The sequence below is a fragment of the Mobula birostris genome, chromosome 9 (genome assembly GCF_030028105.1).
Source record: "Mobula birostris isolate sMobBir1 chromosome 9, sMobBir1.hap1, whole genome shotgun sequence".
NCBI lineage: Eukaryota > Metazoa > Chordata > Chondrichthyes > Myliobatiformes > Myliobatidae > Mobula > Mobula birostris.
In genome coordinates this window covers 48,359,389-48,377,832 of record NC_092378.1, presented here as the reverse complement: position 1 = coordinate 48,377,832, position 18,444 = coordinate 48,359,389, and the positions used below count along the sequence as shown (strand labels likewise).

The following is an 18,444-nucleotide window of genomic DNA, read 5'->3' as shown; positions in this document are numbered from 1 at the left end:
CAGCAGTTCATGTTTATCCACTGTCTCAAAGTCGTGTAGATGGTAAAGTCACAGCACAGCCAGGACAGATGCGTGGTGGAAGACCTGGGCCTCAAGGAGTTGTGGGCTGGACACCATACGGTAATGAAGATGGATTGGTGCATCAAGCTCACAGCAGAGAACCAGTAAGTCAAACTTAGCTCTTTTGGATTTTTTTTTTTGTCTATTTTCTTTCCTTTCAATCTTTCAAAACAGTTGCAGTGCAAAGGGTGGAGTACAGGAAGCACTGCAGAGGGGAACTTGGAGGCAGCTGTGGAGAATGTTGCAGAGCTGGTAGAAGGCTCAGGGTGCTTTGAAATCCTTAATGTAGAAGCAACATTGGAGAGGCACATTGAAAAGATCAGTGGGAGTGCTGCCAAGTTGGATAGGTGGATGAAGCATTGGTTTTTGCTTAACCAATTGTGATGGACAATAATATAGAGTATTCAGTTTGCAAGCTGTTGTAGCTGTACTTGCAATAACTAGGCATGTAGCTTGGAAAGGCATACAATGGCTTATTTCTAGAAATAATTATGACAAGATTTTCACAGTTATTATTACAGTCAGACCGATTTCATATCGCTTCATTAATTTTGTGTATAACCAGAAGTGATTGTGGAAATATGAGGTAGGAAATGTGTAATCAAGAAGTGGTAAAGAGGGACAAAATAATGAGAAAAACACATAGCAAGTACAAAGTTAATGCTACTCAAAAAGTACTTACCTAGAAATTTGGTGTGCCCCACCATTTCTAGGGCTCCAACCTTCCTCGAAACATAATCAAGGCCCTGAGTGTTGTATACATTTTGTTATGAGGAGGGAGAGCCAGTAGCCATAAGCTGAAAAGACATAGTGGCATGAGATATGTTGGAGTGGTGGTGTGGGCTTTCAGTTCCTGTGTTAGGGTTGGGTGAGGTTACAATATGTAGTGTAAGAGACAGCAAGAGCTTCTGTTAAGGTATGACAGTAGGTAAGCATAAGATGATGATGGAGATTCAGTGCCTGTGCTGAGATTCATCAGGAAATGGTTACCAGAGGAATGAATGTAAAATAAATGACTTTGTTTTACTGGTCCCAGTTCAATATTATGGTATGAAGACCTCTTTCTGAAGTTGCTCTGTGAGTGTTCCTGGGTCACCAAAGTCTGTTCCCTTGCAACAAACTGAGAAACTGAAGGTTGACCGAGATAAATTTTTAGAAATAAATTCAATTGTATTTCTTGGCCAATGTATGGATGATGAATACTTACTGAGCAGCCCTGACTAAGCAGAATTTGAATACTTTCATTGGATGGTCCAATGCAATGACTAGAGAGTTGCTGTCATTTGAGCAAATAGTAATTGTCATCTCAAATTTGAGTACTTGTCATAGCTACAAACTCTGCAATTCTTCTGATACTTATCATTGTGCACTGCAGAGACAGAGATATGGAGGCCATGCCAGCAGTTACTAAGGAAGTAATATGGAGCTAGGGATACACAGGGCACATTCAATTTTCCCTGTATGTCTTGTGAGCTGAATGTGTGTACCCACATCCATCTAATAGAGCTCTTCTCCACTTAGTTGGCTTCCAATTTTTGTTGTGTAACACAGAGGCCTGGGCATTGCAGGCTGACCAACTGCTCCCTATACTTCAGTGTTCCTCCTCGGAAGAGATGAATGGACTTGTGTGTAGTATATGTTTCTGCACAGTTTTATATTTCTTTGCTATTGAATGTTTATAGACACAGCAAGCTTGAATCATTTTTATGGGCGAGAATGTGCTGGACATGGCTCACTACCCAGGCCAAAATGTTGTTGTGCTTACCCATCGATACATCATGTTCCAGATCCAATGTTTTGTCGGAACAAGATAGAGCAGACTCTCAGCATATTGCTGTATAGATGTATGTATTTATTTAGAGACAAATTCGGGTTTGTATCACCAGCATTAGTTGCTTTATGGCAGCTGTACTTTGTGATACATGGTAATAAAAATGATAAATTACAAAAAGAAGTATATACAAAAAAAATTAATTGAATACGTAGTGCAAAAAGAGAGGGAAAAATGCTGAGGAAGTGTGCATTGTCAATTCAGAAACCTTATGGCGGAGGGGAAGAAGTTGGCTTGAGACGCTGTTTATGTTTAGGCTCTTGTTCTCCCTCCTCGATGGTAGCAATGGCAAGAGGGCATGTCCTTGGTGATGGGGGGTCATTAATGATGAGGTGTCCTCTGCTGCAGAGGCTAGTGCCCATGATGGAGCTGGCTGAGCTTACAACTTTTCCAGCTTCTTTTGGTCCTGTGCAGTGACCCCTTCATTATGAAAGGGCAATATAACCAGTTAGAATGCTTTCTGTGGTAATTCTGTAGAAATTTGCAAGTGTCCTTGGTGGCATACCAATTGTTCTGAAACTCCTAAAGTCATGCTGCCATTGTAATTACATCAATATGTTGGGCCCAGGATAGATCCTCAGAGATGTTGACACCCAGGAACTTGAAACTGCTCACTCTTTACACTTCTGATGCCTCAATGAGGACTGGTGTGAATTCCCTCGACTTGCCATTCCTGGAGTCCACATCAATTCCTAGGTCGTGCTGATGATGTGCAAGGTTGCTGTGGCGACACCACTCAACTAGCTGATCTTTCTCACTCTTGCACACCTCCTTGTCACCATCTGAAATTCTGCCAACGATAGTTGTGTCATTGGCAAATTTATAGATAACATTTGAGCTGTGCCTAGTCACACAGTCATGGGTGCAGGAGTAGACCTGTGGGCAAAGCACGCCTCCTTAAGGTGCTCTCATGTTGATTATCAGTGAGGTAGAGATGTTATTTTTGATTCACGTAGTCTGTGGTGTCCCAGTGAGAAAGTCAAGGATCCAGTTCCAGAGGGAGGTACAGAAGCTTTTTGGAGCTTTTTGATTAGAACTGGGGGTATGATTGTGTTAAACATTGAGCTGTAGTCAATAAACAGCTTCTTGATGTAAGAATTACTGTTGTCCAGGTGATCCAAGGCTGAGTGGATAGCCAGTGAGTTTGTATCCACTGTAGACCTATTGTGGGGATGGGCAAATTGCAGATACATTATAGTTACAGACCCTTCCTGCCCAACGAGTTCGCACCACCCAGTTACACCCATGTGACAAATTAACTTACCGACCCGTATGGCTTTGGAATGTTTTCATTCTGTTTTCAGCTGTTTGGTACACTCTGGAGCATTTAAAATTTATTCAAAAGACTTAAATAATTGAAAATATAACTTATAACAGTAACTTATTATAAACTGACAATGTTAAAAATAAAGTGAAAGAACTCTTTAATAGTTGAATGTACTAACCATTCAGGGTAAGTGACCGCAACCAGCCCTAGCATAAGGCTTGAGGGGTCAGGTGTGACGAAACTAGACCCCCTCTCTACACATTAGTGAGCCCTGCAGCAGAGTGAAGGTCTGATGCACTGGCACCCATTTTCTTGCTTCCTCTCAGATGAACATATGCATCCACTGCCAGTTGAAGTCAGTCTAATGAAATTCCATTGCCTACTGACTCCAGTTCATACTGCTGTACAAGCAGAAAAAGAATGAAACCAGACAAAATACCTGAAATTTGCCAAGGCACTGAATTTTGACTTAGCAGTTTCACTGTCATCCACAAATATTGTGAGAGCTTTTTCACAAACTAATTACTTCATATTCGTTGAATCGAATTTTCCAGCTAAAGCACCTGTCTCCTTCATTACAGCAAACAACAGGAATTCTGCAGATGCTGGAAACTCAAGCAACACACATCAAAGTTGCTGGTGAACACAGCAGGCCAGGCAGCATCTGTAGGAAGAGGTGCAGTCGACGTTTCAGGCCGAGACCCTTCGTCAGGACACCTCCCCCTTGTATCCCATCTGTTACTCATTTTTATGCACACATTCTTTCTCTCACTCTCCTTTTTCTCCCTCTGTCCCTCTGAATACACCTCTTGCCCATCCTCTGGGTCCCCCCCCCCCCCCGTCTTTCTTCCCGGACCTCCTGTCCCATGATCCTCTCGTATCCCCTTTTGCCTATCACCTGTCCAGCTCTTGGCTCTATCCCTCTCCCTCCTGTCTTCTCCTATCATTTTGGATCTCCCCCTCCCCCTCCAACTTTCAAATCCCTTACTCACTCTTCCTTCAGTTAGTCCTGACGAAGGGTCTCGGCCTGAAACGTCGACTGCACCTCTTCCTACAGATGCTGCCTGGCCTGCTGCGTTCACCAGCAACTTTGATGTGTGTTCCTTCATTACAGTATGTTCTGTCTTGTTGCCAGGACAGACGTACCAAAGCGAGCAGCACAGTGGTAGAAAGATAGGAAGGATTGATCATTTGTGTCCTCAGCCAATGTTCCATCTGATTTAGAAAGATTGTAGACACACTCAACACAATGGATCTTACCCTATTTCCAAGTATTAAAATGGATAGCTGCTGTCGTGCCTTCTTTACAGCTGAGAACTGGAAAAAGATGAGGACTAGTATGTGTTCCCTCATCTTAACCTTTCTAAAGGCCACAATCAATTCTTTGGTCTTACTGCTGTTGAGTGCAAGGTATTGCTGTGCCACCATTCAACTAGTTGGTATATTCCGCTCCTCTATGCCCTCTCATCACCATCTGAAATTCTGCCAATGATAGTTGCGTCACCAGCAAATTTATGGATGACATTTGAGCTGTGCCTAGCCACACAATCATGGGTGTAGAGAGAGTAGAGCAGTGGGCTAAGCACACACCCCTGAAGTACTGCAATCTTTCTAAATAAAATTATACTGATCTGACAGCTCAAACTAAGCATCTTTGAGGAGTTGTGGCCATGATAAGCGGAGAAAATGTAAACCGCCATAATCAATAACATTGTGGTCTAGCTATTGTTCACTATCATTGGAATCAAGCCAGGGAATTAACACTGCTTCAAGTAATGAAGGCCATACCAGAAACATTTAGTTGTACTTGAAAATGCCAATCTAGAGAAACACAACACAACAATATGTAAAATTGACATCCAATATTCAGCTAAGTGATCCCACAATCAATAGCTCAGACCAAAGCTGTACACTCCTGTCACATCTACTTGTAAGTGGTGTTGTGCAATTAAACCGATAACAGGAGGCATCGTTTCCAAGAACATACCCTTCCTGGATGGCTTGCACACCCTGTGATTGCTAAAGATGAGGCTGAAGTACTCATAACCATATTCAATCAAAAATGCTGAGTAGTTAGTCCATCTGGATTTCCTTCTGCTAATCCAACTTTCACGGAAGTCAGTTTCAATTGGATTCAGTCCACTTGATAATACAAAAAAGTTGATAGCCCTGGATACAGCAAGGGCTATGGGATAAGATAAAACCCTGGTCTTTGTACTGAAGACTTGTACTCAAGAACTAGCTGTGCATCTATCCAAACTGCTCCAGTACAGTTCCGAAACTAGCATCTACTGTTATGTGTGGAGGTTTTTGCCCTGGCCATCAAATCAGGACAAATGCATTCTGGTTAAGTTCCACTCAGCCAGTCCACTTTCAATCATCACCAAAGTGATGGAAAGTGTAGTTGATAGTGCTGCCAAGAGGCTCTTATTCACTAATGCCTAGTTGGGTTTTGCCAGGACCAGTCGACTTCACCCTTCATCACAGCCTCGGTCCAAACGTGGAGGAAACTGGGTTACGAATTCTTGCTCGTACAGTCTTACCCAAGCAAGAAATAGTGCCTTGTATGGGGAGGAGGTGGGGGGGGGTGAATTTAATAATCCGAAATATGTGGTGGTCATAACTATTTGAAATACTTGTGAGTTTTTGTTTCTAAAATTAATGATAATTGAGCTGATTGCTAATGAATTGGCTACCTGTTCACTTTTTTTTAAAAGATGTTACGCTAATCAATGCCATTTTACACATCGTGTGTTCTGTGTTTTTTAGCCAACTACTCGAGCGCACCTGGAATACGTGTCGCCACTCTACCCAATGCAGAGAACGTCCCTCCGTGACCCTTCAGCACCATCTTTGCACTTGCAGCACTGCAACGCTCAAGAACCCGGTGAGGGCTTTCGCTCCAGTTGCACAGAAGAACTTGTATCTGGCCAGTCCTCCACATCTCTCATCAAAGCCATTCGTGAAGAGCTTCTCAGACTTTCACAGAAACAGTCAGCATTTCAGAACATGCATAGCTGATCTTGGGGAAGAGGGTCCCTGAGCTATTTGCTTCCTACGGAAGCCAACTGGAAAAATCTACAATTCTATCTCCGAAGAAGAGTTACTTGTTGGTGAATAGAACCACTGATGTGTTAAAATGTTCAGCACAACTAGATTCTGTTTTAACATCGTGCTTCCAAACAAAGGTGGCGCCACCTTCAGGTTACAGCCTGTGAGCTGTACCTCGCCACTCTGTTGAAATTAACGGTTATATTCCGTAGTTGGAGATGGGGGTGGAAGTTGACCAGCTAGTTGCTGTAAAAACTTTAAATTTCATTCAGCAAGGCAGGAAAAAAACATCAGCAAGCAAAAGAAGAACTTCCCTATCTATCTTGGACGTTAACTTGTCTAACTTGGTTACATCCCAGTTTCATTCCCCCTCCCCCAACTAAGCACGGAAATTCTGTCTGAACTTTGACATAAGAGCCTCGAGGAACAGGACAGAATGGGAGGAAGAAAAGGCAAATGAGGGAGGGCCACATTGAACAATGCAATTTGTGATGGTAGTAAAACTTGAGAAAGAAAAAGTTTCAAAGGAAGGAAGTAGTACTGTGAACAGTTAGCCTCGGATAGCTTTTTCATAGATGTATGTGCAAACGATTGGAATTAGATTTGAAACAATTAGGTTAATGAGGCTTTGATAGATTACCTAATTGCTTTTTTAAATGAAAGTTGAGAAGTTGTAATTTGGACAGATTTTAATAAATTATCAGGACATGGGCAATAATCAGAAAGTATTGAACACGACCCGAAGTAGGAAATCCAAGGCAGGCAGTATTATGAACCTTTTAAATGTTATCGAAAATTTTTCTTCTTTGATGCAAAGGTATGTGGTTCAAGTGCATTATTGACAGAATAAGCAAGAAATTATATTGTATAGTGAGCAGAGAATGGCCGCGGAATTTTTACCCTTTCTGGAGAAGAGAATTGGATATAGTGGTTGAACTTCATCGTACAATTCTCCTGAAATGGCACAAATGCATTCATCCTCTACCAAATCAGCACTTGATTCCATTTTTATATCACTTCAAGAAAAGACTAAATGCAGAATCATCGCAGATGCCTGTGACTGACGTATGGCACCACTTGTCTTACTTGCTTTTGTCTATGACCACTACAGCATAGTAGAGTAAAATGCAATACACTTCCTCTTTGAATTGGATGAGTTAAAGGCAATGCTCTGGGGATTCCAGAAATCTTCAATTAATATTTTCACTGGCATTCCTTGAAAGTTATAACTGACTTATTGAGATTAACCATGACCAGGATAACTGGTCTGCTATGACTGAAAAGATCAGTTTCGTCCTTTCCAAAGAGGGATCCAAGACATTTGTCAGTATTTTGAAGGTCAGGTTCTGTGATTCATTCCATTTTCACATGGCCTTGATTATAAAATGTATAGGTGCTACAGGCCAGAGTATTGTGATTTTTATCCTTTCAGCCAGTGTTTTGTGGATTCTGCTCATTTGTGGCCTTGATAATACACAATCTCAATGGTGCAGTATATGTATGGACTTTCAGCAAATGAAATAGTAATAGTGCAAATCAACTGGATGAATTAAAGAAAATTAATAGTAGGCTTTCCAAATTACCATCAGTGTTATCCTTCTCTCCATTGCTTTTATTGAGTGAAAACTCTTGTGTAACCAGCAATTAATTTAGCGTCTATTGCAACAGTAATCTGACCTTTGTGATTCCCTAGATAATATACGCAAAGCAACTGTGAGCAGGCAGAAAAAGCTTTTCTGTTTGCTCATAGAATACCCCTAATACTCCCATTTCTCTTGTATGCTTTTTGTTTTGGAAATAAGGTGTGGGATTTGCTTGTGTTCTTGTTTTTATTTTTATCAGAAGTGTTGGCAGGCCCAACAAATGTTTTGATTTGAAGTTTTCTAGTTGTATTTATTTTGCATGTCTTTCTACTGATTGCTCTCCTGAAATGAAATGTGTACCTTGCAATGTTTTCATCCTGCATGCCTCATACCAGTGTTAATGCAATGGCAATATTTTACCTTGATTATACTCTGCAAAGCAATAGTACTGTGTCCTTGCACAATCAGAATTCAGAATTTATTCAGCATCAGATTTATTATCGCTGACTTAGGTAAATAAGTTTACAAAATATTCTTATTGGTTAAAGTTCCCATTTTTTAAGAAACTGCATGATAGATCATTGGAGATCACGCACAGTAAAATTGTCCCTGCAAGAGTGTAATAGAAAGAAATATCATATGATGTCTTACTAAGACTAGCTAGAAAGTCCAAAATTTAATGCTGTTCAATGAACATATTTTTACCAGTGAGTTTAATTGAACTTTGTGCCTGAATTATAGCAGTGAAAGATTAGCAAGAGTTCTGTCACTGTTTAATAATATATGCATGATAGGTGGTGGAAGCATCAGGCTCACCTGCAATGCATTCCATACTCCAGTACTTTGCTGAGACATTTTCAAGAAAAATGTTGTGAGTGGTCTGGGCTAGGATCCATTTCCTTGACTGTTGAAACCTTCAGCAGAAGTGGAGAGAATTGGTAAAATAAGTATTTGGGTAATTTCATTTTGTTGAAGGCCTCTCTTCAAAATTGTGGTAATTCCTATGTATATTTCAACAACCGGTTGTTTCATGGGCAGATATAATTTATATACGGTAATTTACAGTGACTGTTCCCCCATCTGACAAGTATCTAACATATTAAATTTGAGCTATCTCCTCACTATGATTCTAAAGCTTTGTGATGCTCTCATGTGGTTATGGAGCTCGATTACTGTATCGCAAGGCGAGGACAGAATAATCTTTAATGGTTTCAGCAGCAAAATGGTGCCTATTGTCAAAAGCAAATGAATTCATACTTACAGCAAAGCAGGACATCATTCCTTTTTAAAAATAGCACTCACTATGGTCAGAATTTTTTTAATAAGAAAGCTATGAGTGATTTTAATACAGATTTCAGAGAGTAATAGATCATGTTAAATACTACAGTGACTTCTAAGCTTCTGTTGATGAATTAGCAATCGGGTACCAGTGTGCAGTGATGTTTCTTATTATAGACCAGCAGTTTATATTTCCAGTTGTGAAACAGTAGATCGCTGTTGCTTTTCTCCCCCCAATAAAATGCATTATCCAGTCAGATGAGGGGGAAATCCCTTAAGGCTGTCCTTTTTCTTAAGCACTTTTCCACAATCAAAAACATTGCTTCCAACAGATATTTCAGCATTTAAGAAGGTAGGGTACATAAGTTGAGCAAAACATAGATAGTGGGTTTATACCAACCTAGCTGATTTCAACTGTAGAAATATTAATCTCGCCCCTGAGGCAGAGAAGTATTCAGATTCTTATTAGTGATCCACTGACATCTGGTGGTAACCCAACATATCAGGGCATGAAGTAAGAAGCAAGAGGAATTCAACTGATTCTTTCTGTGGTTGATTAGCCTAATGAGTGTCTAGCATGATTCCTAGAGTGAAACTCATCTGGTACAAGTCACCGTGCAGAGAAGCGGGAAGACTCAAAACTGAGGGAGAAATGACAAGCTGATTAGAGTAAATATTACTGGCAGACCCCCAGTCATTCCATTGATTTTATATGCAAGGCACTCTGATATGATTTCTATTGTAATTGGTAAAATAAATATTCCCTAGTAAAAATTCAAGTAAACCCATCAGCATACTGTAATTTCAGAATGTGTGGATATTGTGATTAGAAGGCAAAATGCAAAATTAGTAAATATTGATCACTTTTTCTTGTGGCTTACATTAAACTTACTGACCCAAACATCTATTACCAAAATATTAAGTAATTAAATGAATCATTGGTACCGCTCCCAATGTTCCTGCTCTCCTTTCATTACTTGAAATTTCCTAGTTAAAATTCTTCAGCGTACAGAGCAACCTTTCCTCTGATAAAATATCATTCAGTGCATTGAAAGAAATCACCAATTGTAAGAACACAGGAAGGTCCCATGGAGCTTGCAAGTTCATTCAAGGAGCTGTTGAGTCTTGGGCATTCCTTCTGATTTTATGCTCTAGTTTTGTTATTTAAGAATTTATTTTTAGGGTCCTAAAACAAAATATTTTTTTTAAAATTAGGTTTATATCTTAAAGTACACTTTTAGTTGGGATTCATGTTATTAACTTTCTGCCTATTTTAACCCTCTACCCTTTTGCCCCTTCTCTGCCCTCACAACCGAGCCATCACCCACACCTTCCCCCCTCTGGTTACCCACCTTATTCCCTATATTTCATGGTCCATTGTCTTCTCCAATCAGATTGCATCTTCAGCCCTTTACTCTTCTACCTATTGCCTCTCAGCTTCTCACATCATCCCACTTCTCCCCACCCCACCCCACCTACACATCTTCTCTGGATTCACCTGTCAACTCATGCTTATCTCTCCCCCCTCCCCTCAACCACCTTTGTATTCTGTCTTCTGGCCTCTAACCAGTCCAGCTGAAATGTCTTGTCCTTAAAAATTGACTGTTTATTTCCTCTGTAGGCACTGCAGAGTTCCTCCTCAGTTGTTTGTGTGTTGCTGCATTCCAGCAACTGCAGTCTCTCATGTCTGTGCTTCATGTCCTTGAAACTGGAGTAGGCATCAATTTCTGGAGCCTTTGTCAGGCCTATCTCTAATCAGGTTTTGAGTTGAAATCCAACTGTAGCAAATGTACGTAACATTCCAAAACAGTGCAATATTGCCTTGAGTGGTTAAACCAAGGTACTCGGAATGTTCTGGACAGTAGTATTTCAGACTATTAGAGTATATAAGAGTCCAGAAAGCTTGGGCTCCATTTCTGTTCAGAGAGCAGATTTATTTCAGTAGTGTTGACTAAAGGGATTATTGTTGGTCAGGACACAAGCTCTCATATTCTGCTTTGATAATTTGATTAATAGGACTGGATGCTACAATCCCTAAAGTTTCTGCACTGCACTTGACTTGACTAGAGATGACCACTAGATACCATTACGACATATCTTCAGTTGTGTACCTCGACATCACTGGGTGTTTCGGCCTTTTATCACATGACACCCTTAGCCGAGGCAGGCCCACCACAGGCTGATCAGACCTGGGTGTGTGTCACATGGTTTGTCTCCAGATGGTCACTTGGCAGCCCAGACAACACCCCTTCTTTTCAGCCACAGCCAGTGACTGCTCATTTCGGCGGCATTAGCAAGTGCTTTGATTGCCTTCCTATGGGCCTGCCCTCTGACTCCTACTTCTCTTAGCAGCCTTATGGTGGAACTGGCTACAAAGCCTCTGCACCCCACCTCAACTGGGCGCACTTTTACATTCCAGCCTTGCTCCTCTGCTTCAACTGCAAGGTTGGCATATCGCAGCCTTTTCAATTCGTAAACCTCATCCACAGCATCCTCCCAGGGGACCGTCAGCTCAATGATAAAGACGCCCCAACAGGAGTTGGTCCAAAGAACCGGGTCAGGCCACAGGTTGGTCGTTGCAATTTCCGATGGGAAGGTAAGTTTCTGGCCTAAATCAACACGCATTTCCCAGTCCCTGGCTGCACTCAGTGGGCATGAGTCGTGAGGCAAGGGGTTAACCCCCAGTTTCTCTCCTTCCCGGATGAAGGATGGTAGTTGTGCGACCGTTATCTGGGCATTGAGAGGCCTGGCATTGGTGGTTAGTCTCTTACACTCCAGTTCAGCTGCCAAACACCTCAGCATTTGGTTGTATCGCCTGGTGTATCTGCCTTGTATTAGGCTGGTCTTGCAACTAACTGAGATGTGCTTGAGGGATGCCGGAACTGCTCACAGAGGACAGGCTGGATCCTCTCCCAGCCAAAGATTTAGGTTTGTAGGAGAGGGCAGGACATCATATGTTGCTGTGATGATGAAGCTCAGTCTGTTTGACTCCATGCTCCACAGCTCACTCCATGTGATTTTCCTCCTCACAACACCCTCCCACCTCATCCAGCAGCCTTGCTTGGCTTGGGATATTGCTTTGGCACATCTGGCTGCTGCTTCTTGGTGGCGCACCTCCACCACCACCAGATGCTGGCGATCAGTTGTAGTAGCCTTTTGCCAGGTAGGTTTCATCACTCCAAGGCCAAAGCCTCCTCTGCCCTGTTGGACATAGCCCACTATGGCCTGGTGTCGGAGGATGGCTTCTGCATCCAGTACTGCTGCGGCCGGGGTCCATTTCTTCCCTGTTACTAGAGCAGGAGCAACACCTCTTACGATTGGTTCCCAAGATTTTTGAGTGTCATTTCCAGCCTTGCTTTGGCACATTTGTATTCCTCCACCAGGCTAGAAATTGGCAGAGAAAGGGCTCCGTTCCCGTAAAGTCCTGTGCTGCTAAGGCATTTTGGTAGCCCAAGCCACTTCCTCACATGTGAGTTCACCAGCCTCTCCAACCAATTTGCATGAGACAAAGTGACCTCATAGATGGTTATTGGCCACATAGGTCGGGGTAGCAGTCCAAACTGAAAGCACCAAAGCTTCAACCTCCCTGGGAGAGCCGTGTTGTTGATTAGCTTGAGGACACTGATTGTATCCTGCCTTAGTAGTTCCACCTGCTCTGTGTCTCTGAGGTCTGCATTGTACCAACGTCCGAGGCTTTTGATGGGCTTCTCAAGGACAGTTGGTATTGACTCAGGATTGATACAAAACCTTATGTCAGTGAGCCGGCCTCTGACAATTGAGATACTGCAAGACTTAACTGGGTTTGATCTCCATTGGTGCCCATTTGATGTTTCCCTGGAGCTTATCCAGCAGGCGTTTGGTGCATGCTTTTGTTGTTATTGTGGTCATGTCATCCATGTACACCCTGATTTGAGGAAGATGCAGCCCATTCTTCAAGTATTTCCCTCCGACCACCCATTGTGATGCTCAGATAATGAACTCCATTGCCATGATAACTGCCAAAGGAGAGATGATACAGCCCGCCATTATGCCTATCTCAAGGTGCTGCCGTGTGGTGGTGTTATCTTGTGTTGTGACACAGAACTGCAGATCCTTGAAGTACACTTTGACCAGCTTTGTGATGCCCTCTGGAACCTGGAAAAAGCTGAAAGCTATCCACAGAGTCTTGTGAGACACTGACCCAAAAGCATTGGCAAGATCTAGGAAGACCACAAGCAGATCTATCTTTTTTTTTCTTGGCAGTTTGTATCTGGTGGCAGATGACATTTGCGTGTTGCAGACATTCTGGGAAACCATATTCCTGCTTTCTGCACTGATGTGTCGACGAAGTTGCTGCTCTGCAAAAAGGCTGAGAGTCTTTGAGCCACTACACCAAAGATCTTTCCTTCCAAACTCAGGAGACTGATCTGGCGGAACTGACTGATTGTTGAGGAATTCTTCTGTTTGGAAATTAGTATCCCTCCCGCCCTTCACCATGCCTTAGGTATAATTCTTTTCCCCCATGCCACCATCATTAGATTCCAGAGGTATTTCAGGACGCCGGGGGTGTTCTTATAGAGTCTGTATGGGACGCCATTGGACCCTGGAGCTGTTGCTGATCTTGCTCGTTTAACTTTACTTTCCACCTCCTTCCATGTAGGGGGCCTTACATCCATCTGGTGCTCAGTTGGGTGGATTGGTAGCATGTCATTCGGAATGGTGACTGGCTCATGGTTATCAGAGTGGGTCTTCCTCAGGAGCTCCTCCAGTTCCTTCACAGGTACTCTAGGGACCCTGTTCTTCTTGCCAAAGAGCCTTTTGAGGAACTTGTAAGCGTCTCTGTCAAAGCTTGCCCTCGCCCGTTCTTTCCTCTTATGTTGTTTTCTCAAGCATTCTGCTCTTCACAGCTTTGTCAAGCGCTGCTTTATTTCTGCTTGTAATACCTCGAGTCCTTTCCTTTCCCCTTCTGTGGACTTCCACCACTGTTTCCTCAGCTGTCTCCTTTCCCTTCACCAGTCTTTCGATTTCCTGCTGTCTCCTAGACTTAGGCTGGACCGAAGATTTCTTCTGTGTCCTCTGTTTTTTCACTCCAAATCCCTCTATCCCATAGCTGTATATGGTGTCTCCCCACTTCTCCAGTTTTCTTTCCACACTTCCCTTCAGTCCTTCTAGAAGATGGACTAGGTCCATGTTGATGATTTCCCACTCAGTCTTCTGGCAGGATTTAGGCCATAAGATTTGGGGCTTCCATCCTTTCATTTTCCTTTCTGCTGCTGGCCGTGGCTGGTTGGGCTCTGGACTCGTGTCCGTTGGTGGATCTGTGCTTGTTTGAGTTTCGCCTGGGGTGCTGATACCCTGTGGACTGTGGTGTTTGTCCTGCCACTGGGCTTCACTCAATTGATTTGATCTACCTCTTAGAAGGTAACGGTCAATGCGAGGCCCCTCGCCGAGCTCCCTCGGGCACTGTTTCCTGCCCAGAATTTTCACCAGAATTGCCCAAATAGGTTATTAATTTAAGGATCCATCCATAGTGTAGTTTTGGATGCAGCACATTCTCAATACAGCTTTAAATGTCCACTTATGTGATCAAGACTCGCGAATGGACAACAAATCTAAGAGCTTTTGATGAATGAGAATTGAGCCTCTGAACCAAAGCTCATTCTTCAAAGTTTTGGATTCAGAACAAAGACGGCACACCTCCCAGATAGATTATGAAGTACTTTGGGATGATTTTAGGATGTAAAAATTTGAACCCTTGTATCTTTATTCTATCACTTTACTGATGGTTTTATATATATAAACTTTTAGTTATCTCAGATAAAAGTAAATCAAATGGTTCTTCAGTGGAAGCGTCATCTTATATAAAAAAAGAGATCGGCATGATGCCTTTGGGTTTTTTTTTACTTAACTGTATTCTCCCCTGCCACAGAATTCACTTGTAAATTAGCATCTGAGCCCTGATTCCTGCAAAGAAAAACATGTATATACTAAATTAGCTACTAAGGTTTTCCCCTATGTATGTACACACAAACTATTTTCATTTGTTTAGTTACTCCTTTTGTTCATTTTCTCAATTTACTCCTTTAAAGAATGAATGATTTCTGTTTTACCACTGGGTACAGAAACAACTGTAAGAGAATTTCTTTAGATTATAATCCACATTATTAAAGGTTTCAAAGGTACATTTAATGATAGAGAAATGTATACAATATACGTCCTGAAATACTTTTTCTTCGCAACCATCCACAAAAACAGAGGAATGCCCCAAAGAATGAATGACAGTTAAATGTTAGAACCCAAAGCCCCCTTCCAACTCCCCCTTCCACACGTAAGCAGCAGCAAAGCAACAATCCTCCTGCCCCCACCAACCACTCAAGCATGCAGCAAAGCATCAACAAAGACACAGACTTGCAGTACCCCAAAGACTACTCGTTCACCCGGTAATTCGACATACCACAGACTCTCTCTCCCTAATAAGGTAAAAAGAGATGTCTCCATTTCACAGCGAGAGGGAAGACATAACAAACAACTCGCTGATTTACGATGTTAAAAGTCTGTTGCGTCGCTTCTTCCAAGGTCTGTGCCAAAGAACTTGGGCCTCTGGGCACACAACCAGCAGCCAGCTTGCTGCTTTCAATCTTCCATCTCCCACGACACACAGATTTCCTGCAGAGGCACCAACCTTGAGTCCACCTGCCTTCAGAGCCACGAAATCCCCAAAACTCGAAGGCACGTTAATCTTCTAGGCCACGTCCTTGGTATATCGAATAACGACTGGTCGTGAGGCCCCGAGAGCAAGTCCCATTCCGACAAAGAACTGAAGTCAGTGTGTAACTCCAGGTCAGGGTCTTCAAAAGAACCCTGAAAGTTAAAAATAGAGATATTAAAGATAGAAATAGAGTTGTTTCCGAAGATGCAAACAAAGGAGTCGTGATTGGGTGCCATTGTCTCCTAAGCTCCACCTGCTTCTTTTATCTTCTATTATCTTAGCAAAGTTAATAATAACCCCTCTATACAGGAAAAACTGACTGTAGAAAATTGTCTTTGCCTATTCACTCTATCAAAACAACTCATTATATAACCTGCTACTTATCCTCACAGCTTGCAAACTCAACCAGCCTTGCAAGTACAAAGCTCTTAAGTGATTTACTACTTCTCTCTGACATGTATTCATGTTTAGCACAGAAGCTGCAAATTTTCTTGCAGTCTTATATATATTTTTCATGGACGTATTTGACAGAAATATTTGAGATGGATAATGTGCTTTGTAATTTGTAAATTAACTTCAAAGATGAGGAGCAGCCACCTCTTAAAAACTAGACACAGAAAAGTAAAATCATTTATAATGAAACTAGCATCACATTTGAACAAATGACTGAAATAGTTTGCAGTTGGGATTAGCCTAAGGTTACTGCTTTCCATCATTTTAGGAAACACCAAAGGTTTTCTTTGAATCCTGCCCAAAATTTATAAACCAGCACTAAAGCATTACTTGTACATGTGGACCTTTGCTTCTGTGCTTTCATCTTACCAATATTATAGTGTGATCTGTACCTCAAGCTTACTCAGTTAGCAGTGAAGTTCTTTGAGACACATGGTTCTGAAAGATAATACAGTATATAAATTGAAGTATCTTTAAGCTTGATGTGCATTAGTAGTACTGTTTGGATTTATAGTAGGCATGTTTTATTTTGCTTGTCCATGGATTAAAGGTATGCAATCTGAACGGAGAAGCATCATTCATATTTGATGTCATCGGATATCCACCTTTCTCATTAATGCAGTGAGTTAACCAACTAAGCTATGATACTTAGTCCATGAAACCCCATGTTCAATTGTGGCCTTTGTGTATTTCAAGCCATGCACTGACCATTGCAGTCTACTATTGAGGCAGAGAGAGGATGCAAGTGCCTATTGTATCAAATCTGCTCAGGCATTTCAAGAATAATGATCTCTTGAAGTACTCGTGTCATAAACTAGGGTAAGAAGATTAACAAAAGAGATGGAAAATGCATATAATGAGTGAATGAGTGTTATTGAAAAGTGACCATTGTGACATTCTATCAGCATGCAATGCAAAGTTATGAATAATTTCAAAAAGGCATAGAAGCAGAGTCATAGAAAAGTACAGCACAGAATCAGGCCCTTCAGTCCATCTTGTCCCTGCCAAATCACTTAAAACTGCCTACTTTCATTGACCTGTACCGGGACCGTAGTCCTCCATACTCCTACCGTCCATATACCTATCCAAACCTCTATTAAACATTGAAATCAAGCTCGCATACATCACTTGCACTAACAGCTTGTTCCACACTCTTATGACCCTCTGAGTGAAGAAGTTTCTGCTTGTGTTCCCCTTAAACATTTTACCCTTCACCCTTAACCCATGACCTCTAGTTGTAGTCTCACCCAACCTCAGTGCAAAGAGCCTGCTTGCATTTACCCTATCTATACCCATCGTAATTCTGTATACCTCTAGAAAATCTCCCTTGAATCTTCGACATTCCAAGGAATAAAGTCCTAACCTATTCACTCTTTCCACATAACTCAGGTCCTCCAGACCTGGCAGCATCCTTGTAAATTTTCTGTGTATTCTTTCAACCTTATTCACAACTTTCCTGTATGTAGGTGACCAAAACTGCACGCAATACTCCAACTTGGGTCTCACTAACTGTTGTTGTGTGAATGAAATTGCCGGAGAAAATTACTGGTAGATGCAAAGCAGGGACAGCAGGCATCTTAAGGAGACGCTTTAAGTGGAAAGGTCTGCTAGCCCAACGTGGGGCTGGATATTTATTTGCTAAACACAGAGGACAATTCCATATCTACAAAATATAGACAATGCTTTTGAAACTACATACAAACTTCACACCTTCTGATTCACATCCATCCCACAGACGCCAGCATCGTCTGGACTGGGATCCACAGCTTTTAGGAATCCATTGTTCCAAACTGAATCCACAATACATTTACTTGGTATTTTATGTGCTAAACATAAATGACAATTCCATATTTACAAAGTATATACAATACTTTCTTTGAAACTAGATGCAAGCTTCACACCACCTAATTCGCATCCATCCCACAGATGCCAACATCATCTGTGGAATAGGATTCACAGCTTTTAGGAATGCATTGTTCCAAATTAAATCCACAATACATTTTAAAGGAACAGAAGACTGGTAGCCAAAGCCATTTGCTAAATGTAAATGACCTTAAACCCAAAAATCACTCTTAACACTAACATCTTACACAATTTCAACATTACATCCCAACTCCTGGACTGAGTACTTTGCTCTATGAAGCCCAATGTGCCAAAAGCATTCTTTACAATCCTATCTACATGTGATTACACTTTCGATGAATTTATGTACCTGTGTTTCCAGATGTCTTTT

The 18,444-nt window shown here is 41.8% G+C and overlaps 1 protein-coding gene across 1 annotated transcript in view; it reads left to right on the top strand.

Moving 5' to 3' along the window:
* Window positions 1–9,977, top strand: part of LOC140202405 (uncharacterized) — a 270,611-nt gene extending 260,634 nt beyond the window's left edge. Inside the window, exons 19-20 of the mRNA XM_072267279.1 lie at window positions 4–164; window positions 5,928–9,977. Of these exons, the coding sequence (XP_072123380.1) occupies window positions 4–164; window positions 5,928–6,179 (413 nt within the window). The 3' untranslated portion in view covers window positions 6,180–9,977. The remainder of the gene's footprint in view (window positions 1–3; window positions 165–5,927) is intronic.
* Window positions 9,978–18,444: the final 8,467 nt, after the last annotated feature.